A 27070-nucleotide genomic window follows, 5' to 3' on the forward strand; every position below is an offset into this window, starting at 1 on the left:
CTTTTGCATGGGTTTCATTTCTGGGATTGCTATATTTTTCCAACGGAACCGAAATTCTGGATTTGATTAACTCAAGCCGTGTTTAGTAAATCAATTCCCCCCCCCCCAGAGATTTTATTTTATTTTAGCTACCAAGAATTGTCAGTGAAAACAAGTTGGACCTCATTTGGGTTTCTGAATCACACTCTATTGTACAGACAATGGAACTCGATGGTGATCAGGCTGATCAGTTTGAAATAGATCCCCCCCCCCGCCCCATACAAGGTGCTGTCACTTTAAGACAAAGTTTATTCTGCAAAGACTTAATGTTCTGCAAAAAAAAAAGAAGAAGGGGGGTTTTATTGTGGTTGCAACATGCTGGAAGTGACTCATCCCACTGTTTGGCCGATTTATAAACTTTGGAAAGGGGAGGGAAGATACCACGGATTGAGGGATCAAGGAGGAAGGCAGAGCAAAATTTGGGCTGGAGAGGAAGAGAGACGGTAGAGAACGAAGTTCTGATTTGCTTGGCCTGAAATCCAGAGTGGGAAGCAGTTGTTGAAGTGCTCCGTGGACCATCTTGGGGAGCAGTGCTGAGGAGCTGCCTCTGGCTTGGTGTGGGAAGAAATCAGACATGAAGCTCCCGTGGTTGACTCTGTTCTTCGCCTGGGTCCTCTCGGTTAATGGGGCTGCTCTCAACAGAATGGAAGAGGAAGAAACCCTGGTAAGTTGGTCCCAGAGGTCCACACAACCCTTTGATGGACAAGCAGAAGCCTCTGGATGGTGGACCCTCAGGAGGAGAACAAGAAGGGTGGGAAGAGCTCCTTCTCTGGCCTAACCTGGACTGACCTTACCTGACCTGTATCTCCCCAGGCTTTTTGTCCTTCTCCTCGGACTTCAATCCCCGATTCATGCTTTCTCCAAATTGAGATGCTTTTATTCCAGAGCTTTTTTAAAACCATAACATTTACAAAACACAGGGAGTAGAACTTTTTCTAGCCAAACAGCTAAGTCTCATTCTAGTAGGGGTGTGTGTGCGTAAAGCCTGCTTGTGTTGTTAGGAATAAGTCAGCATGCTTTGTGTTAAGTAGAAAACAAGATTAAGGGAATAATCCATGATTGAATTAGCCATACTTAGAAGTTCTGCCAACCTGGCTGGTCGGAAATGTTTGTTTCTGGTCCTGCAGGAAAGATTGGAGAAAGATTATTCAAGGGTATCTGTCTGTCTGTCTGTCTCTCTCTCTCTCTCTCTCTCTTTGTCTTTCTATCTATTATATCTGTCTGTCTCTCTTTCTTTCTCTCTCTCTCTTTCTTTCTCTGTCTTTCTATTATATCTGTCTGCCTGTCTGCCTGTTTCTCTATCTCTATCTATCTATCTATCTATCTATCTATCTATCTATCATCTATCTATCTATCTATCTATCTATCTATCTATCTATCTATCTATCTATCTATCATCTATCATTTATCTATCTTCTATCTATCTATCTATCTATCTATCATCTATCTATCATCTATCTATCTAATCATTGTCCTCGGAGAGGGGCGGCATACAAATCTAATAAATTATTATTATTAATTCATTGCCTAGACCTTGATCCAAGGACAAAAATTGATATATTAAACTGGGTGGATAAAGATTGCTTTGATAGGGTTCATGTACTGTAATAAGCCATTACTTGGTTCGTTTGTTTTGGTTTAGAATAATGAATGAATTCAGCCAGTCTTCGTTTCTATTTTAGTAATAATTACCTTCACTTCTGTCTCAGACTTGAGTCTATCTTCCTGGCTTTTAATGAATCTCAGGTTTTATCTGCCCGGTTTAATCCATGTTGACTCAATTTATCACGGACTCTTGTTCTTGTGGCAAAATCAATGGGTGACTCACTAGTGATGAGCTGAAATGGCAGATTGAGGAGTTTTGCGGTTCCGTACAACCAAGGCTGCAATTTTGGCTCACAGCAAAAGAATCCGGCCCGATTAGGGAGGGATCAAGGAAGCAGCAATGTGCTATTTATAACAATGTGTGCCTGCCACAAAATGTAGCAACGGTTACACACGAGTGTGAATGTATCTGTGAAAGAGACATAATGCTTTGGGAGAACAAAGGGGCTATTGAGGATTATCCTCTAAAATGTGCATCTCTGTGAGAAACTCCTAGCGTTTGTGGTATTTTGCTATCTCCACTCACTTGAAGACAGCAGGGAGATCCAAATAGGTTCAGAAAATTGCAGGCCCATGATCTGCAAAATCTAGCACTGATTACCACAGAGAGAAATTACCTCTAGACCTCATGGAGGTTACTCAGTGTCAACCCCTTTAGGTGGACCTCATCCAAAAATCATTCCAAAAGAAATTGAGGTCAGTTATAATAATACAAACTCTGATTGTGTCCAGCCTTTTCCTCCTCCTTTTTATAGTTTATTGTTTTTATAAAGGACTATGGAGGTGTACGCTTGAGCTATTTCTGACTGTTATCTTGTTCTGGCCTTTAAAAATCTTCAGTCCCTTTTGCCTTAGTAATGACTCCTGCCTATCTCCATCAAGGTCATCTTTATTTATTGGATTTTTATCCCACCTTTATTACTTTATCAGTAACTCAAGGTTAAAAAAAACCCCATACATATTATTCCTTCCTCCTCCTGCTTTCCCCCCAACAACAACCCTGTGAGGGAGGGCTTAGCCCTAGAGAGAATGACTGGCCCAAAGTCACCCAGCTGGCTTTCATGCCTATGGTGGGACTAGAACTCACAGTGTCCTGGTCAGCACCTTTGCCACTTCACCAAACCGTGTCTGTATTTGTCTATGGAGATTCTCAATCGTCCAGGTTGTCCCAAGGGTGCTTTTTTTCAAAATGCAAATAGACTTCCTTTTGTTTTTCCGTGAAGACATTTCCCTTCTCATCTAAGAAGTTTCTTCCATTCTGATTGACTGAAGAACTGAAGAAGATTCTTAGATAAGAAGAGAAACATCTTCAGGGAAAAAGAAAGTCCAGGTGCCTTTTGAAAAAAATCACCTTTAGCTCTGTGATTTCTCCACCCAGTTTGTTAGGACTGTCTGTGTTCCAGTAATGTTGGGGGGGTGAGCTTACCTTTCAAATTTATTTCCCTGTTTCAGGATTTCTTGATGCAGTTTGGATACTTACAGCAGCCGCTAGAACGGTTCTCAAAAGAATTCACCGAAGAGGAGATCGAGGTTGCTTTGAGGTAAAATAAAGAGCCCAGGCATATTAAATCAGATATATATTCCAGGAAAACACTCTAGAGATTTTGGGTTGTCCTGTCGGCTGTCTCTTCCCCACCCCCCAAGTTTATTTATTAATTTTCAGAAAAGAAAAACATTAAAACCAAATGAATCTTGTACATTTTCATAGATCATCACCTCTGTTGTTATTACAGTATTTTCAATATAGTATAACTTCTCATGCGTATGTATTTGTTGATTATTTATCAAAAAGGTAGAAAAGAAGGAAAGAATTTAAGCCTTATATTACTATAAAGAGTTCACCATTTTTATAATTGCTACTATAGTTCCCTCTAAGCTGAGCAGTGAGCAATCGCTCACTTAAAAATCATCATCAACTCAGAGTTTTCCAAACCTGCCCAGAAGCCAAGAGGGAAAGAGTGAGAGAGGAAGAGAGGAAGAGAGAGAAACAGATAGAAAAAAGAGAGGAAGGAAAAGAGAAAGAAAAAGAATGGGAGTAAGGAAGAGAGAAAGAAAATCAAAATCTAGTTTGAAACTAGCTCAACTATTTAAGTGGCATTTTGATTTTGATAGAGTTGCCCTATTATGAGCTCACTGTTATAGACACACAGTACAGTATTTTATTTGTTTGTTTGTTTATTTATTTATTTATTATTTCTGTGCTGCCCAGTCCCAAAGGGACTGCCGCTCAGACACTATACTTTTCCCCCCACCCCCCAAAAAATTAGAGAGAACACTGATTGCTACCTTCATCCTATTTTACAGTCATACTGGTACTGTGTGTTCATAATTTTTGTATACACTCACACTTTATATTTTATCTTTTCTGTTTGTTTTTGATCCATTCATACCATCCATTCATGATTTTTCCATTTCTTCATTTTTGTTCTCTTAATCTCCCTTGTCATCTCATCCATTTCTACACATCTGTAGATGTTTTCAATGATGTTACTCTCTGTTGAGATAGTTTCTTTTTTCCACATTTGAGCTATTGATATTCTGACTGCTGTTGTCTTCCTGTCAGCAGTCTCAATTGAGGTGGGGGGGTCACAATGAAACACCAGGCAAGCCCAGCACTTCTTAGGCTACTGAGGGGCAAGGGGGAATGAGTTGAGTATCCACCAACCTAGGGAACTTGGTTACTTAAGTCAGTGATTTTCAACCTTTTTTGAGCCGCGGCACATTTTTTACATTTACGAAACCCTGGGGCACATTGAGCGGGGGGAGGGTGGGGGCTAAAAAAAGTTTGGACAAAAAAAATTATTTCTCTCTCTTCCTTCCTTTCGCTCTATTTCTCTCTCCCTCTTTCTCCCTTCCTTCTTTCTCTCTCCATCCCTCTTTCTTTCTCTTCCTCCCTTCCTCTCTTTTTTGCTCTCTCTCTCCCTCCCTACATCCCTCTATGTCTTTCTCTCTCTCTCTCCTTCCCTCCCTCTCTTTCTCTCTCTCTATTGATTTCTTTCTCTTTCTTTCTTTCTCTCTTTCTTTCTTTCTCTTCTTCTCTTTCTCTCTCTCTTGCTTTCTCTCTCTCTCTTGTTCTCTTTCTCTCTCTCGCTCTTTCTCTTTCTTTCTTTCTCTCTCTCTTTCTTTCTCTCTTTCTCTCTCTGAGCTTCGTGGCACACCTGACCATGTCTCACGGCACACTAGTGTGCTGCGGCACACTGGTTGAAAAACACTGACTTAAGTAAACCAAAGCCCACATGTTCGACCAGGGATCAGCAACTCACGGCTCTGGAGCTGCATGTGGCTCTTTCATCCCTCTGCTGCGGCTCCCTGTTGCTCAAAATATGCATCACAGCCACCAGTGTATGATACCTGCTGGCACATAGTTTATTGAGCTTTTTGATCCCCGGTAGGCCAATCATGGATAAATGAAAGAAAATAAAAGTTTCATAAGAGAACAGAACATTTAACTCAACTACATATGCTATTTCTGTGGCCACTCAGGAAATAGGCCGGCACAGAAAGGATTTGGTGGCTCCTGGTGTTTTCTTTTCTGTGGGAAATGGTTCCAAATGGGTCTTTGAGCATTTAAGGCTGACGACCGCTGTGTTGGACAATTCCAATCATTGTGTGTATTCTTTCCTCCCTCCTATTTCTGGTTCAACAGAGCTTATCAGCTTGCTTCAGGACTGCCAACCACTGGGCAGGTGGACATGGCAACCATCTCCCAGATGAGACAGCCCCGCTGTGGTGTGGATGACCCCTTCAACGAAAGGACGCTCAAATATCGCCTCTTGGGTGAGCATCCCTCAACTTGTTTCCTGGAGACCAGGTGGCTGGCATTTCAGCAGATCTAGTTCCCACAGAAGGGCCTGGATATACAGGAAAACTGTGAAGGGTTATTCAAGGTTGCAAGAAAGAGACTTCAGTTGCCCTGAGATGCAGATCTCATCCTTGGGAATTTTGCTGCAGGGACCTGGGTTCGAATTGAAAGCCTCTCTGATGTTGGGATTTGCATAATAGAGAAATGACCACCTTTTTCCAGATGCTCTTAGATAGCCTGAATGGCACATTCACACACAAAGGGGAACTGGTGGGAGTCACAAGGTCTGCCAAAGTAGAAGGGAAAAAACCTGAGCCAGACACTCTCAAGTGAGGGAACGTCTTCCTTTGTTGCTGTCCCTCTTCTTTAAAGGAGGTTAGATTGGCTCCCATCCTGCTGTTTTTTCCAGAAAGTCATTAAAACGTGGTCCCTTCCAAAGAATCTCAGAGTAGGTTGGTGACAAGTGGCACTCCTGCTGGGAATTTTGTGTGTGTGTGTGTGTGTGTGTGTCCCTCAGGGCACTGTTGCTTTATTTCTATTTGGCTTCTGAACATATTCAAGGGCATTGGTGTTTTCTTTTGCCAGCTGCTTGGAGCCTTGTTGGACTGAGCAGCACATACCGTATTTTTTGAACTATAAGATCCACCTCAATTGACAAGAGGAAAACAAGAAAAAAATAGTTTTTGGCCTCCGTGCGTCATATTTTTATCCTTCCTAGAAATACTCTGCAGTGCTCCGCACTATCGGTTTTTGCCCCAAAAACGGGCCTGCTTTCCCCAAAACATGCCCATTTTTGGCCTCAGAATGTTTCTGGGGGCCTGGGAGGGCAAAATGTGATGCATGGAGGACTTGGGAGCCCAAAACAGGTTTTGGCAAAAAACGGAATGTGTAGAGCTCTGCAGAATTCTTCTAGTGGTCGGAGAAGATGAAAACGTGACATGCGAATGGTTCGGAGGCCAAAAACGCCTGTATTCAATCTATAAGACACACCTAAATTTTCACCCACTTTTTTTTTTAGCGGGGGAGGTGCATCTTATACTTTGAAAAATATGGTAAATTGTAATTCAGGGACAAATCCTGAAAGATAGAGCAGTTAGACTGAGCAGGTTCAGTGAACATAGAATACTTGGTGGTTAATTGGGAAATCATTAAAACTCCATAAAGGAAGGCTAGAAAAGAGTGTTGGAATGAAGGTTCTGTTCCGTATACTGCAAGTTTTTGTTATTGGGGCTTTTAATGGAGCATGGCTTTCTATACTGTATACAGGTAGTCCTTGACTTACAACCAAAATTGAGCCCCAAAATTTATGTTCCTAAGCAAGAAATTTGTTAAGTGAGGTTTGCCCCATTTTGCAACCTTTCTTGCCACCCCGTTGTTAAGTGAACCTGGCTTCCCCATTGACTTTGTTAGATGATTGCAAAAGGGATCACATGTGCGCAGGACACTGCAATGGTCATAAGTGCGAAACATCTGCCAAGCATCTGGATTTTGGTCACATGACAATGGAGGCGCTGCAAAAGTCGTAACTATCAGAAACAGTCATATGTCACTTTTTTGGTGTCGCTGTAACTTTGAACAGTCACTAAATGTACTGTTGTAAGCTGAGGACCTGTACAATCTTGCTCACAAAAGATCTATGAAGAAGGTATGCCTAATATGACAAGGAATCCTCACGAACATTTGTTTAGGGACCGTTCGAAGTTAAAATAGTAATGAAAAAAATAACTTATAAACCACTTCTCGCGCTTACAACAATTTGCGGCATCCATACAGTCCTGTAATCAAAGTTTAGGTGCTTGGAAACTGGCAAATATTTACAAAAGTCGTGAGATTTTGGATTCACGCGACTCCATTCACTGCCTTCTCAACTTTGGTAAAGCAAAGTCAGTGGGAGAAGGTAGGTTCACTTAAGGAACACCTGATTTACTTCACAACTGGAATTGTTCACTTAACAACTGTGGCAGAAAAGGTTGCAAAATGAGTTGCACGACTCATTTAACAACTCTCTTGCTCAACAACAAAAATCCCGGCCCCCGGTTGTGGTTACAAATCAAGGGCTACCTGTATATCCACGCTTTGCAGGGACAAACCGGTATTATATGAATAAGGTAAGAATCCATGTGGTTTGCTAGGGAATGAAATCAGTGCCCCCCACTCCCCACTTTTAAAAACTTATCAACAAGACGGGATTCAATTTTCCAGTTCAGTTCAAAGAAGGATTTATCTCATCGGTAAGTCTTCCTTGGGCTGATAAGGTGAGATAGGCGGGAGGCTAGCACTATTTCTTATCTTACTTAAGGCAAGGGAGATAAGGCTTAGCCTCTTTCCCAAGACATCACTTGCCAAAGGATTCTGGTGGGTGTAGAAGCTCTTTTCAGTTTGGAGAAAATAAGAATTAAGAGGCTTGTGACGCTTCTGTGTGCTCTCTAGACATTATAATCATCAGCAAACAGCTGGAGAGTCTCTAAGGGCAGGTAGCTATTAACAAAGGCACCCCAGTAAGCTAGTAAAATCTGTAATTGATGGATTACAGCATTTTTCATGATGATGCCTTCCTTTCTTTTATGATGGCAACTACATCTCCTCATCTTTTGTACTGTCTTCTCCTATTGGTATCCTGTGATTTATCACTTTTTTTTGTACCTTGAGATTTATGATTGTACCTTATGATTTATTATCTGTATTTATAATCACTTTGGGGTTTTTTTTAATGTACAACTAAAAGCTTATGCAGCTGATAACAGATAACAATAAAGGAAAAAAATCAACTATCGATTACAAACAACTTAAATCTTAACTCCTGGTCCACAACCTGTAAAAAAATTATTTGAAATATTATCCTGTTTATACCTACATGTAAATACTAAACACTTATTACTTCAACCTCTTTACAGATTTACCTCCTTTTCCTCAACATAAACACCAATCATACAACCAAAACGAATAGTCGTAAATTCCAAAAATGCCTGCTATATTGCAGGTATCAACTTCCCCCCCCAAAACCTTTCTGTACACCTGCTAAGTTATCTCTTCCATATTCTCTAGTCCAGTGTTTCCCAACGTTGGCAACTTGGAGACATCTGGACTTCAACTTGGAACTCTTTGGGATTAGTTGTTTTCTTGCAGACGTTTCCTTAACCAGAATATTTTATTTTTTATTTTATTATATTTGTCAAACAAGTATAGAATTATAATTTGTATTAACATAACAAAGTACCATGGTACCTCTACTTAAGAACACCTCTACTTAAGAACTTATCTAGATAAGAACCGGGTGTTCAAGATGTTTTTGCCTCTACTTAAGAACCATTTTCTACTTAAGAACCCGAGCCCGGAAAAATTTCCCAGGAAATTTGAGAGCGTCACGAAGGCCCGGCCAGATTCCTGCCATTCTCCCTTTAATCCCCGTCATCTCGGGCTTTTCTGGGCTGCCAGAGGAGCCTTTCAGTGGCGCTTAAGGAAGCTTTGGCAGTCCAGAGTGAACAAAGCATTTTCCTTTCTCTGGGCACTTGGACAGGGAATAAACCTCTGCCAGCACCCAGAGAAAAGAAACACTCCCTTTGCTCTGGGCAGCCAAGGAGTCACCACAGCAAAGGAAAAGCGCCGGCTACAAAGCGAGCGAGTGAGAGAGGAGCCCTTCAGCCTGGGAAGGAAGATGCAGCAGGTAGCAGCAGCAACAGGCAGTATATGGGAGACAGCCTCGCACCAGTTGTATTGGAGGTGTGTGCTCCTCCTCACGGTCTCAGAATCCCTTTTTTTTTTTTTAAGCCTTAAAGTTTTGGATTTTTTTGATTCCCCTTCTTCCTTCAGCAGCGATTGTCCTCCTCCTCTTCTTCCTCCTCCTACTCTCACCCAAACTCTGAGCTTTTATTTCTTTCCTAATGGGTTGGCCCACATTATTTGCTTTTACATTGATTCCTATGGGGAAAATTGCTTCTACTTAAGAATGTTTCTACTTAAGAACCTGGTCACGGAATGAATTAAGTTCTTAAGTAGAGGTGCCACTGTATAATAAAAAGGGTAATAGGATTATTATTATTTATTATTATTTATTGGATTTGTATGCCGCCCCTCTCCGCAGACTCAGAGGGATAGAAGGAAAGGGACGATAGGCACAATAGTGCGCTTATGCACGCTCCCTACAGACCTCTTAGAAAAGAGGAGAGGTCAACAGTAGATGATGTAGATGACATCATCAGTGTCAGTGATCAAAAGTGTGTCATGCTGAGTTTGCAGAGACTTCATAGACAAGTCTAGGTTAATTTTCTGGCTGCAATACAGAGAAAATTTCCACCCAACCCTATCTTTTTCCATGAATCCATTTCCCCAATTAGCTTATAGCACAGGAATTGTTCAATAAGTCTCCATTCTAGCCAGGCAAAACTATTAATTCACCATGTAAATATAAAGCAGTTCCACATTGCAAATGAAAGATAATTGACCATGGAGAAACTACTCCAGAATTTGGATGACTTCCCTTTTAAAGGTCCCCAGATGTAGAAGGATTTAAGAAGGGGAAGAAGAACAATTGAGATACTCTTTCCCCCTAGGCCTTTACAATTTTATGCATGGTATGTCTGTATGTATGTTTGGTTTTTATAATAATGGGTTTTTAATTGTTTTTAGTATTGGATTATTATTATATGCTGTCTTATTATTGCTGTTAGCCGCCCCGAGTCTCCGGAGAGGAGCGGCATACAAATCAATCAATCAATCAATAACAAACAAACAAACAAACTGCCCCGAGAAAGTAGAAGGGTGAGAAAGAGATTCAGAGAAAATCTACCTTGAGTTTCTTTTGTCCTTAAAATGGAGCAGTGAAGGGTTTGGGCAGGCTTTCAAGATCTTTGTTAGTGTATCATACAAAAATGAAGTTGCTTTTCTGGCATTCCTGCGGTGTCTGGTCTTTAACCAGGCCTGTCTCAAAAGGCTGATTTTGAATTTCCCTGGAAGTATCTTTGAGCTGATATGTGTGAGCAAATAGATGCAGAAAGCCAAGATTAATAAATTAGTCTACTCACTCCACCCATCCGATGTGCACAGGCTCAGAGCTATCGGGGAAGGGAACAATTAAGGAACCGACTCTGGAGTAAAAGCCCAAGGGGATGCTGAATGACCACTACCATAGGAACTAAATAGGAGCAAAGGGAGAGTGGTATTTACAGGAGACAATTAGTTTTTTATTTTATTTTTATTTATTCATTTGTCCAATGCACAAATACATAGGGAGAAAATAGACATGTGGTAATATATCTTAGAGGAGAGGATATATGAAAGGAAGAGAATATATATGATAGGTGAAAGAGAGGAAAGACAATTGGACAGGGGACGAAAGGCACACCAGTGCACTTATGTACACCCCTTAGTTCATTCAATTACTTTGAAGATCTGTGACTTTCAGAGACTCCTTGCCAAGTATTTTTCTCATGCAGCGTTGCATTTGGAAGACATGGCATTGAACCAGATTACTTGCAGGGCCACCTTCTGCCGCTTGAGTCCCAGCAACTGGTTAGGTCCCATAGAGTCAGCCTTCTCCAGGTCCCATCTACTAGACAATGTTGCTTGACAGGGCCAAGGGGAAGAAGTTTCTCTGTGGGGGGCCCAGCCCTCTGGAATCATCTCCCCTCAGAGATTCATACTGCCCCCACCCTCCTTGCCTTCCGTAAGAGTCTAAAGACTCATCTATGCCACCAGGCTTGGGGCCATAAGACTCTAGCCCCCTGGCGGATGAATAATATGTATGTTGTTGTTGAGTGGGAATTTGATTTTTAATATAATGGGTATTTTAGATTAGATAAGTGGGTTTCATATTAATTGGATTTAGGATTTGTATTGTATTGTTCTTTTTATATATAGTGAGCCACCCCGAGTCCTCGGAGAGGGGCGGCATATAAATCCAATAGATGATGATGATAGATAGATAGATAGATAGATAGATAGATAGATAGATAGATAGATAGATAGATAGATAGATAGATAGATAGATAGATGTTGTAATTCAGTCTGAGGCTCCTCAGGGAACGACTGGAAATCTGCCGGCTCCATGCTCAGAGGGGGAGGACGAGGAACAGGAGGAGGAGGAGGACCAGGCAGACGAGGAAGAGGAATGCCAGGACGAAGAGGAGGGAGAACAGCCTGAGACCCCCGGGGGGGAGCTCTCCCCAGCGAGTAGCCTGGAATCCTTAGATGAGAACACACAAGCCATCATCGATATGAGGCAGAGAAGGGCCTCCCAACGAAGGGGACAATTAGCCAGGTATTTCCATCCCTAATAGGCAACAGCTGGGTTTGGGTGTGGTTCTCCTCAGAAAGGTTGAAAAGGCAGGCCCGCCCTTCCTGTATTGTGGAGAGTTATCTTTTGGGAGTCCTGTGACCTTGCTTCGATCCTTGGCGTCTCTGATTCTGGCTTGTGGCCTCGAAGGCTGAAAACTTGGGGGAGGCGTGGGTTTTATTATCTACAGTGGTGTGTGTGCCAGCAAGAAGCCTGTTGTATTGTCTGGCCATCATGACTCTTCTGTGAAGCCTCATAGCATTCCAGTTTGTAAGAACAGTTTTTGTTCTCTGTGTTTGTTTTCAAAGATATAAAGTGACTTTGCTTTTTACCAGCGTGTCTGGCTGCTTTTTTCAGTTGGTGTTGAAGTCTGGGGGAACCCAGACAGAACAATAGATAGATAGATAGATAGATAGATAGATAGATAGATGGATGGATGGATGGATGGATGGATGGATGGATGGATGGATGGATGGATGGATAGATAGATAGATAGATAGATAGATAGATAGATAGATAGATAGATAGATAGATAGATAGATAGATAGATAGATAGATAGATAGATAGATAGATAGATAGGTAGATAGATAAAATATTGGCCAGGCAGCTCTGCAAGCTTGATAAGGTCTGTGGTTGTAAATTCATCTTTGAAAGACTGTTTGCCAGGACTTTGCTGGATGTGAATGAGGGGAATTCACATTAGGGGTTTTGTCAGGACAAGAAGTCTGCTTCGTGATTCTGGGAATCCTAGGTCAGAGAAGCAGCCATGTACGTTTTATAAACTTCTTTTCGGAATTATATTTCAGCTAACGTGATAAAGTAGGCTGAAATCCATAAATCCCTCAAAGCATATGTGATAATAAATCTGCTGGTGTTTGACAGCAAGTTTCAGTAAAATTGGTTCTTGTATTGGTAGTCCTCGACTTACAAACATTCATTTAGCACAACGGCACAGAAAAAAATGACCTACAACCAGCCTCGCTTGTTAGAACCACTATAGCATGCCCACAATGGCATTATCAAAACTCAGATGCTTGGCAACCTATATAGCAGATAGACTTATATAATGCTTCATGGTGCTTTTACAGCCCTCTCTAAGCAGTTTATAGAGTCTCAGCATATTGCCCCCAACAATCTGGTTTCTCATTTTACTGACCTTGGAAGGATGGAAGGCTGAGTCAACCTTGAGAGGCTAGAGATTCTCTATGAAGGTTGCAGTGTCCCATTTCTTTTCAGATGACTACAGACAAATAGCCAATGGGGGAAGCTGGATTCGCTTAATGTACATGTGACTCACTTAAGTTGTGCAATGATTTGCTTAACAACTGTGGCAAAAAAAGTCCTACAATCAGGCACAAGTCACCTAATGGCCTCACTTAACCCTGGAAATTCTGGCCCCAATTCTGGGCAGTTTAATTAAAGATAATTCCAGAAAACATAAGACTATGATAAAATATTGTCGAGTGGAATGCTCCTATAAAGGGTTTAAGCTACCTGACTTCCTGGTTGGCAAGGAGGGGCGAAGCAGCTGTGAGGAGGATCTCTCCTCCCCATGACTGCTATTTCCTTCGATTTCTGAGACCTTTCGGGGCACAGTTCGTTTGGAGGGCGACGTGGGTAATGAGGGATCATCCAGGCATCGATTGGTAAAGGCATTTTACAATCGGTGCGAAGGACACCCTCTCTATCGGAGATCAAAGGCGTCTGTCAAGCTGTCACCAGTATGGCGGACCTGAAGCCTCAATGAGCCACCGCAGAGGGAAGCAAGTGAGATAAACAGATTTTCAAATCTTCAGCTTATATTTGTACTGTTGTTGTTAACTTTAAGAAGAACAAGCCTGGCACAATTAAAATTAGACTTACTTTTATTTTGAAAAACACCCACCCCCAATCGGAGATCGGAAGAAAGAAAAAAAAACCCTTAAATTAGTAAAAGCGGCGAAGGCGAGAGGAGGGAAATGCCTGATATCTGACCAGATTTGGAACTAAAATATCTGAAGATCAGATCTCTGTAGGGGGAAGAGAATATTCCCAAGCATATCAACTTTGTGATTCTTTCATCTTTGCCTAAAAAAAAAATAAAACTGACGCAGACATCTAATTGACATTCACTTTCGCTGGGATTTACGAACCGGAAACTGCCTGGGTGAGCCGGAGTTCAACGTGGGAAATTTCTCTGTTTGTTGTGGTGATCAAAACCTTGAAGATTTAAACTGCAGCAGATAATTATTATACAACGGGATAATTATTATACAACGGGAGAGACGGTGATTTATAACTGAAGCGACGGTGAGGTTTGACAAGCAGCCGATAAGAAAAGTGAGTGGAGAAGTGAGCGGAGAAACCGGAACAGCACAGGGAGAAAAATCTGACAGAGAGAGTGACCCTGAACACAGCTAAACAGAAAGGAAAGATTTGTTTTGGTGAGACTCTGCTGTCGGGTTTTGGATTACTTGAACTAGTGAGACTTTACAAGATCTTATCTGGCGGCAGAAAGACTGTGACAGGAGTAAAAGACTTTAGAATAACGGCCAAATTGCAAGAGGCGAAGAGAACAGTAAATGAACTGACATCATATCCGGCTATTAAGTTGCAGTAGAAGATTTGGAACTTGCATATTAGGGGAGTAGGAAACGCTAAGCAGCAAAGAAAGTGTTTTCACAATTTAAAAAGTTAAAAATTTCCTTCTTTCCTTCCTTTTTCTTCCCTTTTTTCTATATTCTATGTTACAACCTATTAGTTCTCTTTTTATTTAAATTAATACATATATATTAAGTGTTTAGACAAATTATAAAATAGAAGTCTGTATTAATAGATTAATAGCATAGATAATACATAAGTATAGATTTAGACATAGCCTTATAGATACAGTGTTACTTTTTTTAAAAAAAAATATATATATAGCATATATATATATAGTATAAAAATATTAATTGTTTATTATTATTATTTTTGATTCTTAGATATATTTACATAATTGTTAATAGATTAATTGTTTATAACTACACTGATACTCAGATATACTTATATTTAGATATTTAGATATATTTAATATACTAAAATAGTTATTAAGTCATTAAGTGCTATAGAAATTTTAATTAATTATTATAGAATTTGTAGCCTTGTAAAAAACGTTAACATTTCTAAGAAAAATAATAGAACTTTTAAAGTGCATAAATATTTCCTATGGTCATATGGAATAGAATATATAATATTTTAGAAAAGCAAAACCAGATTATAAAAGAAATGGCCAATTACCAGCCCAGAGGTGGTAAAAAAACAACCCCAGCCACACCTTCAAATACACTATCTTCAGCTTCTTCAGCATCACAAAGACAAATAGATGATATGTTAAATCCAGAGAAAGAAAAAGAGAAAGAAAGTTCCTCACTAATGCAAAATATGAATAAAACATTGACAGTTATGCAAGAAGCAATGCTGAAACTACAAGAACTTATTACCAATAACCACCTAGAGTTAAAAACTGATATCCTTAGGTTAGAAAACAGACTGGAAACAGCACAACTTGCAACACAGAAAAATGAACAAAAAATTACACAGGTGGAAGAGAAAATAGAACAGAGTGAGAAAAAAATTGAACAGGTAGATCAAAAACTTAAGGAATCCCATAAGGATCTCGAAAACTCCCTGATTCAGCTGGAGTTGGAACGATCTTCTTATTTTTTAAGATTTCAAAATGTGATAGAGACAGAGAATGAAAACTTAGGGGAGATTATGATAACCATAATTTCAGGAATATTACAAACCAGTCGGGAAGAGGTAATAAGTGAACTGGATGAAATTTACAGAATTAACACTAATTATGCCCGTAGAAACCGACTCCCGAGGGAGATCCACCTGAGATTTGCTAGAAGGATCATGAGAGACAGGGTATATGCAATTTCTAGAGGAAGGAAAATGACATATAAGGGTAAAGAATTAAATATATTAAAGCAAATCCCTAGAAAGGTAAGAGAGAGAAGGAGAGATTATAAGACACTAGCCTCTGTCCTAAACAAAAAAGAAATTACATTTAGATGGATTAATCCCGAAGGGATGATGATAAATATTGATGGCAGAAGAGTTAAAGTGGACTCCCTTGAAAAAGCACAAGAAATATACGAACAATTGGTTAACACTGAGATAGAGTTAGAGAGCGGGGAGAGATTAGAATCTAGTAAAGAAGAAGAAATTGAAATTGACAAACAAACAGGTGGAAGGACGGGGGAGACGGGGGGAGAAAGAGAAAGGGAAGAAGGGGCTAAGACCAGATCCCAAACAGCAGCAGCAGCAGCAGCAGACAAATAGAAACAAACAAACAAAAGGAACTAAAAACAACCAAGAAGGAAAAGCCCTCTTTCTTTTATTCTTTTATTCTTGTTTATATATTCTCTTTCTACCCATTCAAAGCTAAATGCCACTGGGAACTAAACTAATTTCAATAAACATAAATGGTCTCAACAACAATCAGAAAAGAAAAAAGGTTTTCTCCAAACTCCTGAAACAGAAAGCACAGATAATATGTCTACAAGAAGTACATATCAAACTTGCACACAAAAAATATTTAGAATACACCAAATTGGGAGAGCTATACACTTCTCTAGATGAAAAAGAAAAGAAAAGAGGGGTAGCCACATATGTGAAAAAAGAATTAAACCCAAGAGAGATAAAAACTGACCCAAAAGGAAGATATATTATAGTAGAAGTAGAAATCAAAGGAGAGAAAATATTATTAGTAAATATATATGCACCAAATCATGAATTGAAACAATTTTATAAAAAAATACATGAAATATTATTACAATTTAACCAAACAAATATATGTATAATAGGAGACTATAACGGAATAGTGAACCAAAAACTGGACTACAAAATAGAAACCAAGAGTAAAATAAAAAGAGCCACACTACCAACCACATTTGAGAAAATGACGGATGAACTAGATCTGGTAGATATGTGGAGATTAATACATCCAAATGAAAAACAATTTACATTCTACTCTGCCCCACACAACTCTTTCTCTAGGATAGATATGGTATGGCTAAGTAAGAATATGCACAAAAAAATAAAATCTGTTGACATAGAACCAAATACGTGGGCTGACCATAACCCAATAACAATCACTTGGCAGGGGGAAAAGAAAGAATTTAGAAGATGGTCATTAAATACAAACCTACTTCGAGATGAAAAATATACAGAAATGCTAAACAAAGAAATAAAATTATTTCTAGAGGAAAATAAGAAACAACCCACCTCAACTCAAATACTATGGGACACACTGAAAGCATATACTAGGGGAGTTACTATATCATATACAGCCAAAAAACAAAAAGAAGAGAAGGCAGAATATAATCACTACGTAAATAAAATAGCCAACCTGGAAAAAACTCTTCAACAAAACCCAACAAACAAACAGACACAAATATCACTAAGGGAAGCTAAATCCAAAATAAATATATTAGAACAGCAAGAATTTATTAGAAATTTAAAACAAACGAAACAAAAATACTTTGAAACAGCTAACAAACCAGGTAGATGGCTTGCACAGAAAATCAAAAAAATGAGAAGCGAAAAATTAATTTATCAATTAGAGGATAAAGACGGGACAATACAACACATGGAACAACAGAAAAAGGAAATAATACAAGATTATTACAACAACCTATATAAAGAAGAACCAATTGAAATGGTAAAAATTACTAAATACATACAAGAAAATAATACCATACAAATTGAAGAACTCGATAAACAAATTTTAAATGAAAAAATTACTCTACAAGAAATCCAATTAGCATTAAAAAAACAAAAAAACAATAAAACCCCAGGGCCGGATGGACTCCCGGGGGAATTCTATAAAGGAAATAAAGATCTATTTGAACCCATATTACTGGAGACATACAATGAAATATTAGAACAAGCAAAAATTCCAGAATCCTGGAGAGAATCATACATAACGATGATACCAAAGGAGGGGTTAGACAAACAGAAAATAAAAAACTACAGACCAATTTCTCTGCTTAACGCGGATTATAAGATCTTTATGGTAATCTTAGCAGACAGAATAAAAGAAATATTAAATAAAATCATTAACACAGACCAAAATGGCTTTCTACCCTCCAGACAAATTTTCAACTGCACCAGGACAGTTTTAGACGTCTTAGAATATGGTGAAGCCCATCCAGGAAAACAAATAGCTCTTGTCTTCCTGGATGCCCAGAAGGCATTTGATAATGTTAATTGGCAATACTTAAATGAGTTAATTAGAGAATTAAAATTAGGTAACAGATTTGAAAACATTATCAAAAATATATATACCACCCAAAAGGCCAGAGCAATAATAAATGGAGACACTACAAAACCAATTTTGATAGAAAAAGGAGTCCGCCAAGGCTGCCCAATGTCACCCTTATTATTTATACTGACACAGGAACTACTACTAAATAAAATAAGAAATAATAAAAATATACAAGGAATTAAAATTTAAAAAGAAGAATACAAATTACAGGCATATGCGGACGACATGGTGTTCTTTTTAGAAGAACCAACCAGCTCTGGCCCAGAGCTAATCAAAGAAATTGAAATTTTTGGGGAATTTGCAGGTCTAAAAATAAATAAACAGAAAACAATGTTAATGACAAAAAACATGAGTATACGACAAATTAGGAAATTAGAAGAAACTACTAAACTCCAAACTACAAAAAAAATGAAGTACTTAGGATTAATATTAACAAACAAAACAATTACACTTAAAAAGGACAATTATGACAAATTATTGCAAGATACCAAAAAAAATTTAGAGAAATGGAAAGACCTACAAATATCAATGTTAGGCAGAATATCTGTAATAAAAATGGATATTCTTCCCAAATTTTTATATCTTTTTCAGACAGCTCCGATTAACTTGGAACCAAATTTTTTTAAAGAAATCAATAAAATCATCTCCAAATTCATCTGGCAAAACAAAAGGCCAAGAATAAAATATGTGTATCTCCAAGATAATAGAATTAGAGGAGGCCTGGGGCTCCCGGATCTAAAATTATACTACAAAGCGGCAAGCCTAATTTGGATAAAAGAGTGGATTAACTTAAAAAATAAGAGAATACTTGTATTAGAAGGTCATGACTTACAAACAGGCTGGCATGCGCATTTATGGAAAGATAAATTGCAAAAACAAACTATATTTGACAGGCACTTGATCCGTAAAACACTACTAAAAACCTGGTACGAAATTAAAAATAAACACTACGACAAAATTCCAAGATGGCTTTCCACTATGGAAGCCATCATCTACCCAAATTTGATCGACATAGCCAAAACCATCCAGTACAGAGACATATTACACCCAAACGGGGAACTCAAATCTAGACAAGAACTGGAAAGATTAAATCATAAAATGGATTGGTGGACATACGCCCAAATAGAATCCAGATTTAAAAAAGACAATCAAACACCCGGTATTCAAAAATCTATGAACCCATTAGATAAGATTCTGATAGGAAATGAAAACAAACAAATAAGCAGAATATACCAAATACTTTTAGAACAGGAAAGAATAAAAGATACGACCAAAACACCAATGATAGCGTGGGAAAAAAATCTGCAACACGCCATCCATATTGCCGACTGGGAAAGAACATGGACCACAATATCCAAAATAACCCTTTCGGCAGCATATAAGGAAAACTATTACAAATTATTCTACAGATGGTACCTCCCACCGGCGAGATTAGCAAAGATCCACCCAACGTTATCAGACTCATGTTGGAAGTGTAAAAAGGAAAGAGGTACGTTTTTCCATATGTGGTGGTCCTGCCCCATGATACAAAAAATTTGGACAATAACTCATACTTGGCTCACAGAGATCACGAAAGAGGAAATAGAACTCACACCGGAAGCTATGCTTTTAGGAGTTTGGAGAAAACATTATTCAAAACAAACAATGCTCCTCACAACACATATTAACACCGCCACGAGAATTGCGATAGCACAACTCTGGAAAAGTGATCAGATACCAACGGAAGATTTAATTATAGATAAGATATATGCATGTGTAGAGATGGACGAATTCACGAACTCAATTAAGGGAAATAAATTAATAGAATCAAAAAGAACATGGCAAAAATGGCACGAATGGGTTCAAAAGAGAACATAAAAGCAACATAATATGAAACAACAGTACAATTGAAACGACCTACAGTTACCGTGTATAATTAATGAACGTAATAGATTTTAGAATTTTAGAATTTAAAAATATAAAATACAATGTATATAATGAAAGAAAACCGGTCAAAACTTACTGTCAGAATGTTAACTGAGAATATGTATAATCTGTAATTCAAAATAATATGTGATGGGAATGACATAAGAAAAATTAATAAAGAGATTTAAAAAAAAAAAAAAAAAGGGTTTAAGCTACCTGTAACTTTTGGCAGTATACTGGATTCTGGATTTTAGAGTTTCTGTTTCAGGATTTCCATTTAGATTTAAGTTTAGATTCAAAAAAGAGATGGAGAGAGGAAGGGAAGGAGACAGAGGGAGAATGGAAGCGAAGGAGAGAGAAAGACAGAGCTGTTACATAAACTTTAAAAGCAGTGATGTCCCCTTCTTGACTGTATGACTGTAACTTGTTGCTTGTATCCTTACGATTTATATTAATATTGTTTCCTGATTGCTTATTTGACCCCTATGACAATCATTAATTGTTGTACCTCATGATTCTTGACAAACGTATCTTTTCTTTTATGTACGCTGAGAACATAGACAACAAAGACAAATTCCTTGTGTGTCCAATCCCATTTGGCCAATAAAGAATTCTATTCTATTCTATTCTATCTATTCTACTCTACTCTATTCAGAGCCGAGGTGGCACAGTGGGTAGAGTGCAGTACTGCAGGCCACTAAAGCTGACTGCTAGATCTGCAGGTCAGTGGTTCAAATCTCATCACCGGCTCAAGGTTGACTCAGCCTTCCATCCTTCCGAGGTGGGTAAAATGAGGACCCAGATTGTGGGGGCAATAGGTTGGCTCTGTCAAAAAGTGCTATTGCTAACTTGGTGTAAGCCGCCCTGAATCTAAGGAAGAGGGCAGCATAAAAATTGAATGAATGAATGAAAGAATGAATGAATAAATAAATAAATTCCATTCCACTCCACTCTATTCTATTCCATTCCATTCCATTCTATTCTTGTGTTTGTTTTTAGGATTCACTGTGATTCTCCCAACCTTTATCCTGCCTCATTTCTGTGGGGGAGCCAGTGCTCAGTTATTGATTCCTCTGGTCCTGTTCCTCCTTCCACAGGTCGCTGGCACAAGAAGCACCTAACTTACAGGATCCACAGTTACAGCAAAGACTTGGGGATCTCCGCCACGCGCACTGCAATCCAGACAGCATTCAAGTACTGGAGTGATGTGACCCAGCTCACTTTCCAGGAGGTCAGGACTGGCCGTGCTGACATCCGCCTGTCCTTCCATGGAACTTCTCCTTGGATCTGCACACGACCCTTCGATGGGCCCGGTATGGACCCAAGCAGGGCTGGGGAAGGGGCGGGGGAGCTGGTGGAACTTGGATGAGAACAATGTGAGCAGAAATGGGGTAGAGCAGCTGCAAGGATATGATAGTCCACAAGCCCGATATGGTTTTATTGATAGAAGTAGGGTATTGTAAGCAGGTATGATTGGAAACTGGACTAGGATTGGGGGCAGCTGGGTTTGAATACCCCCTCAACATTGACACTCTCTGGGTGTATTTGCAAATAAAACTCCAAAATGCATTCGAAATGATATGTACTATTAGTACCAGCCTTAGTGCTCATAAAGATGGACTGATTTTAAATCAAGATAAATTAAATTGAGGTTGTGAAGCCTCCTCCTGCAAATGAATATGACAATAACCTTGTTGAAAGAATGGAAGAACCTTTAAAGGAGGAGAATACCAATTCAGTCCTGGCAAATGGGGAAATATGAGGAAAAACATCTAAATAACCCTGCCTTGATTCTGTAGATAGAGAAAACTTAGCAGGCTTTCAGTTTTCTGCAACTATATCCTCCAACAGAGAAGTGGTGTTCCAGTCATCTTTGTATGGTTTATTTCTTGATGTGACCTAACTGAAGGGCTGACACTTTCAGAGAGATTTGGCCAAAATCTCTAAATTTCATTGACTGGTCATCTCATAATGTGGTAGTTTTGAGAAGGATGTACAGTGGTACCTCTACTTATGAACTTAATTCATTCCGTGACCAGGTTCTTAAGTAGAAAAGTTGGTAAGGAGAAGCATTTTTTCACATAGGAATCAATTTAAAAGCAAATTATGTGTGCGATTGGGGAAACCACAGGGAGGGTAGAGGCCCTGTTTCCTCCCAGGACATTCCTAGAAAGGCCCCACGGAGGATTCTCCCCACCTTTTCCAGCCCTGTTTCCTCCCAGGAGATTCCTAGAGAGGCCCCACAGAGGCTACTCCTTGCCTTTTCCGGTTACGATTTCGGAGGCTCATGTTCTTAAGTAGAAAATGGTTCTTGAGAGGAGGGGAAAAAAATCTTGGAACACCCGGTTCTTATCTAGAAAAATTTGTAAGTAGAGGCATTCTTAAGTAGAGGTACCACTTTATTTTTGCACCTTGCTCAATCTGATAAGTTGCCCAGAAGGAACTTTTGACAAGAGACTCTGCACTGGATTTGGTAGACTTTAAGCCCTCCATTTAAATTTCTCCAGATCACAAAAGAGCTGCCTTGACCAAAAGCTTATCTCTTTAATAACACTTGCTCCAAAGAACCTCGGGAGTTTTGTTGTTATGACAACTTTGGGAAGCAGAAGAGTCTACTAGAACGAAAGTGAAAGCCTCAAGGTGATCTTAATAACATTCATGGTTGTATGTGAAGTTGAGCAACTCTTAGTCTAGTTATTACTTAGTCTAGTTATTAAGGTAGTGAGAAATACTCATAATAGAATCAAATGTTATCCTATAAGCAGGAGTGTCCAAAGGGATTTCTTTAAGGGCCGAATCAGCATCATAATATTCCTCCACGGTGGGGGTGTGGGGTGAGGGGGGGGTGCAGGGGAGATGGGACAGACAACTCCTGGGGCACCATGTGGCCCCTCCGAGCCTCATTTTCAGCCTCCAAAGCTTCCTGCAGCATTCTCCAAGCCAAAAACAGACATAAGGCTTACACTAACCTCAGTCTTCAACCATTTAGAAGGCAATGCATCGGATGATGATTAAGAAATTATGTGTATGTCCCTCCTGCCACAGGAGGAGGAGGAGGAGGAGGAAATGAGGCTCCAGAGGAATTGGTAGGATAAGGCAGACTCACCTTTAGAACAAACTTGCACATGAGCAAGCCTAAATTGCAAATTGGTAACACTCAATCCTTTCCTCTTCTCAGGTCACGTATTGGCCCACGCAGATGTCCCAGAATTAGGAATAGTTCACTTCGATTCTGATGAGTACTGGACAGAAGGGACTTCCCGTGGAATTAACTTCCGCATCATAGCAGCCCACGAGATTGGCCACGCGCTTGGCCTGGGTCATTCATGGTACCCGACCGCACTCATGGCTCCTTCTTACGGCGGCTATCGGTCCCTCTTTCGCCTGCATCGGGACGACATTGAAGGCATCCAGGCCCTGTACGGTATGGAACTCAGCCGCCCAACACACTCACACCACCACAGGTCCCTTGGGAACCTCTCTGCTCCGGTTTGCATGCAATTGGACAGGACTGTCATCTTGGCCTTTGGCCTGGCCCTCAGCGGTCATTCTTAACATGCTCAGCTGCTCTGTCCTCTTTCTTTGTCTGTGATTGTGTGGCCACAGCAGCAAAATTACAGAGGTTAATATCCTGCCTTGCATGCAGCATGCTACAGGTTCAAATCCCAGTAGGGTATGTCTGGCTGATGAGACCATAACAAGGTCGAGATAGATCTATACTAGGTTCCCTTCCTTTTCACTTATCAGCAAAAATATGTAACTATGTAAAATTATAGTTGTCGACTATAAAAAAAATTATCTGCCTTGGAATGGCCCTTGCGTAGGGCCAAGAAGCAAAAGGAAAGCTTCATCCCATATTTGGGGATACTAGGGTGACTTTGACAAAAAAATCAAATACACATACACACGTATCTATGTATGTGTATGTATGTATATATGCATATGTATCTATACTGGTATGTATATGTATGTATATACTGTATGTATATATACTGCTCAAAAAATAAGGAATACTCAAATAACACACCCTAGATCTGAATGAGTGAAATATTCTCATTGAATACAGTGATCCCCCGAGTTTCTCGATCCCGATCATTGCGAAATGCTATATCGCGATTTTTCCACCCGATGACGTCACTCCCTTCCTTTCTCATCTTTCTTTCTCTCTCTCTTTCTCTATCTTGCTTCTTCCTCTCTCACACTCTCTTCCTCCCTCTCTCATCTCTTTCTTTCCTTCTCTCTCTTTCTCTATCTCTCCCCCTCTTGCTCTCGAGCGGCAAGCGAGCAGCCGGGTGGGCGGGCGAACGGGCAAGCAGCAAGCGGCAAGCGAGCAGCCGGGCGGGCGGGCGAACGGGCAAGCGGCAAGCGAGCGGCCGGGCGAGCGGGTGACGGGCAAGTGGCAAGCGGCAAGCGATCTTGGGGTTTCCCCTTTGCCTGGGCAACGGGGAAACCCCATCTTCAGCTCCTCGCTGCTGCCGCGCTGCGGAGCAGATCAGCTGTTGGGCGGCCGAAGGAACCTTCCCTGGGTCTTCCCCGGGTCTTCCCCGCCGCCCACACACAAACTCCACCATCTGCGCATGTGCGGCCATGGAAAAAGGGGCGCGCATGCGCAGATGGTGTTTTTACTTCCGCACCACTACATCCCGAAATATCGATTATCGCGAGGGGTCTTGGAACGGAACCCTCGCGATAATCGGGGGATCACTGTACTTTGTTCTGTACAAAGTTGAATGTGCACAACAGCATGTGAAATTGATTGTCAATCAGTGTTCCTTCCTCCTAAGTGGGCAGTTTGATTTCACAGAAGTTTGATTTACTTGGAGTTATGTTGTGTTGTTTAAGTGTTCTCTTTGTTTTTTTGAGCAGTGTATATATGTATGTATGTATGTATATGTATATACATATGCACACACATAGTATACATAGCGTGTGTGTGTAACTTTTTTGTTTGATAGTGCATTATTTCAACATGAGTCCACTTTTATGCTTTAACCACTGTAATTTTTTAAAGAATAGCATCTAGAAACATTTGAAATAACTGCCTTGAATCCCATGTTAATTTAAACCGGGAAGCATATGAGCTGTTGTCTTACTGTTCCCGTTACACCTAATATGTCCAAGCCACTTTTATGTAAAACAAAAAGTTCTGACTGTATAGGGCAGAGGGGAAACTCCCTTGACAAATAATGAGCTTTCCCTTTATGTCTTGCAAAAGGAAGGTTCCCTCTGGAGGGCAAACTCCCTGTTTATTTTCCATTATGCTCGAAAGTTCTCTTTTTTTTTCCTTTCCTTTTTCTCTCTCGCTCCCACTTGACCTCCTGGCTGTTCTCATGTCTTCTCCAGTGAGTCCGTCCCCTAGCAACAAAGAGATCTGTTTCCCACAATGACGCTCACCAAGGGATCTGATCCAGTGGTTTTGAAATCATGTGCAGAAGAAGCCAAGGCTGTTGACAAAATTGGCCTGGACTTCTTCCTGACGCATTTCTACATAAGCTTTTGACTTTAAGAAAGCAAGTCTGGAATCAATATGATACAGTAATCCTCAACTTATGATGACAATTGGGTTCTGTCTCTAAGCAAGGTGGTTGTTAAAATGAACCATTCTGATTTTATTTTTTTGCCGTAATCGTCACACAGTTGTTATGCAAATCCGGCTTTCCCCCTTCAATGACTTTGCTTATTGAAGGCATGTTGAGAAGGTTGCAAATAGCAATCACACAACCCTGGGACGCTGTGATAAGTCATAAATGTGTGATAATTGCCAAGCGCCTGAATTATGACTGCCGAGACACTTGACTGGTGATAAGTGCAAAGGCTGCTCATAAGTCACTTTTTTCAATGCAGTCGTCACTTCGAACGGTTGCTAATTGAATATTTGTAAGTTGAGACTACTTGTAGCAAGAAGTGAGTAGTTAGCCTTGACAAATACATTTTCTTTTTTTCATCCCGATTATTTTCCCTGTTCTTTTAGGCTTGACTGACAATTCAAATTATTATTTTTTATACAGGTAAGAAGACCCTGTCAACAACTGCACCTGAGACCTCCCCTGCGCTCTCTACTGCCCCTGCAGGTTCCTTGAAACCTAGCAAGGTTCCTGATCCCTGCAAAGATGACTTGGATGCTATCATGTTGGGTAAGTCTTCTCCCAGCCCCTTATTTTTGGCGCCGTTGGACCCTTTCGGCTCTGCTGCCAGGAAATGGCTGACATCGCCTCCCTTCATCCCATTGGCGAGGCAGCCCGTGACGTTCAGTACACGCACACAACTTTTGGAGGAGGCTTTTCTGAAGCCTGGGGAGGGCAAAAATGAACCCACCCCCCCATGCAGAAGGCTGAAAATCAGCCAAAAATGTGCACTGGAGCTGATATAGGGCAATGCCTCGTGTGTCCTTAGATATGGCTCTGCGTGCCACCTGTGTCACACATGCCATAGGTTCGCCATCACAGCTTTAGAACATGTCAATAATATACACAATTATACATTTTTATCAATCATTCTTAAATCAATATCCTATTTTGCACCTATTTTGAATTACTTTTCTTTTTTCTTTTTTAAATAAACTTTATTGGACTTTTCATAAAAAGACAAAACCAACAAACATACATTTAACATAAATTTGGGGTTGCAATACCCCTGCTTATTCTAGAAGTTAAATTTCCATACAGAAAAAGAATACCTTATTAATACTTTAAATCAACTTAATACTTTAAGTGAAAAGAAGAAACTCTATTTGATCTTATATATATATAAAAAAAACTTTCATTTATAGACTAAATAAAACACAAAATGTAAGTCATACATTCTTCTTTTTCTTATTTATCCATATATACACTTTATTCCATACTACATAAAATTCGGATTCTTCTTGGTCTTTTAACCGTCTTGTCATCATATCCATTTCAGCGCAATCTAATATTTCCTTAATAACCTCTTCTTCTTTGGGGATATTTTCCCCTTTCCAGTTTTGGGCATAAACAATCCTGGCCGCCGTCAAAATATGTATAACTAAATGTAAAATTTCTTTCTGCACCTATTTTGAATTACTTTTCATCAGTCTATTATTCTTCGTTTCTTTACTCTCCCCTCCCTCTATCTCCATCTCTCCTCTTCCTTCTTACTCCTTCTCTCTCTCAGGTCCTACTTCACTCCTTC

General features: G+C 39.9%; 1 protein-coding gene across 1 annotated transcript in view; it reads left to right on the plus strand.

Annotated features, from left to right (window-relative positions):
* The first annotated feature begins 324 nt into the window (after positions 1-324).
* The window catches only part of MMP19 (matrix metallopeptidase 19), a 31939-nt gene continuing 5193 nt past the window's right edge, over positions 325-27070 (plus strand). The window contains exons 1-6 of the mRNA XM_070740399.1: positions 325-703; positions 3097-3185; positions 5291-5421; positions 21016-21231; positions 23097-23342; positions 25927-26052. Coding sequence (XP_070596500.1) covers positions 614-703; positions 3097-3185; positions 5291-5421; positions 21016-21231; positions 23097-23342; positions 25927-26052 — 898 coding nt within the window. The 5' untranslated portion in view covers positions 325-613. The remainder of the gene's footprint in view (positions 704-3096; positions 3186-5290; positions 5422-21015; positions 21232-23096; positions 23343-25926; positions 26053-27070) is intronic.

The sequence above is a fragment of the Erythrolamprus reginae genome, chromosome 2, assembly GCF_031021105.1.
Source record: "Erythrolamprus reginae isolate rEryReg1 chromosome 2, rEryReg1.hap1, whole genome shotgun sequence".
NCBI lineage: Eukaryota > Metazoa > Chordata > Lepidosauria > Squamata > Dipsadidae > Erythrolamprus > Erythrolamprus reginae.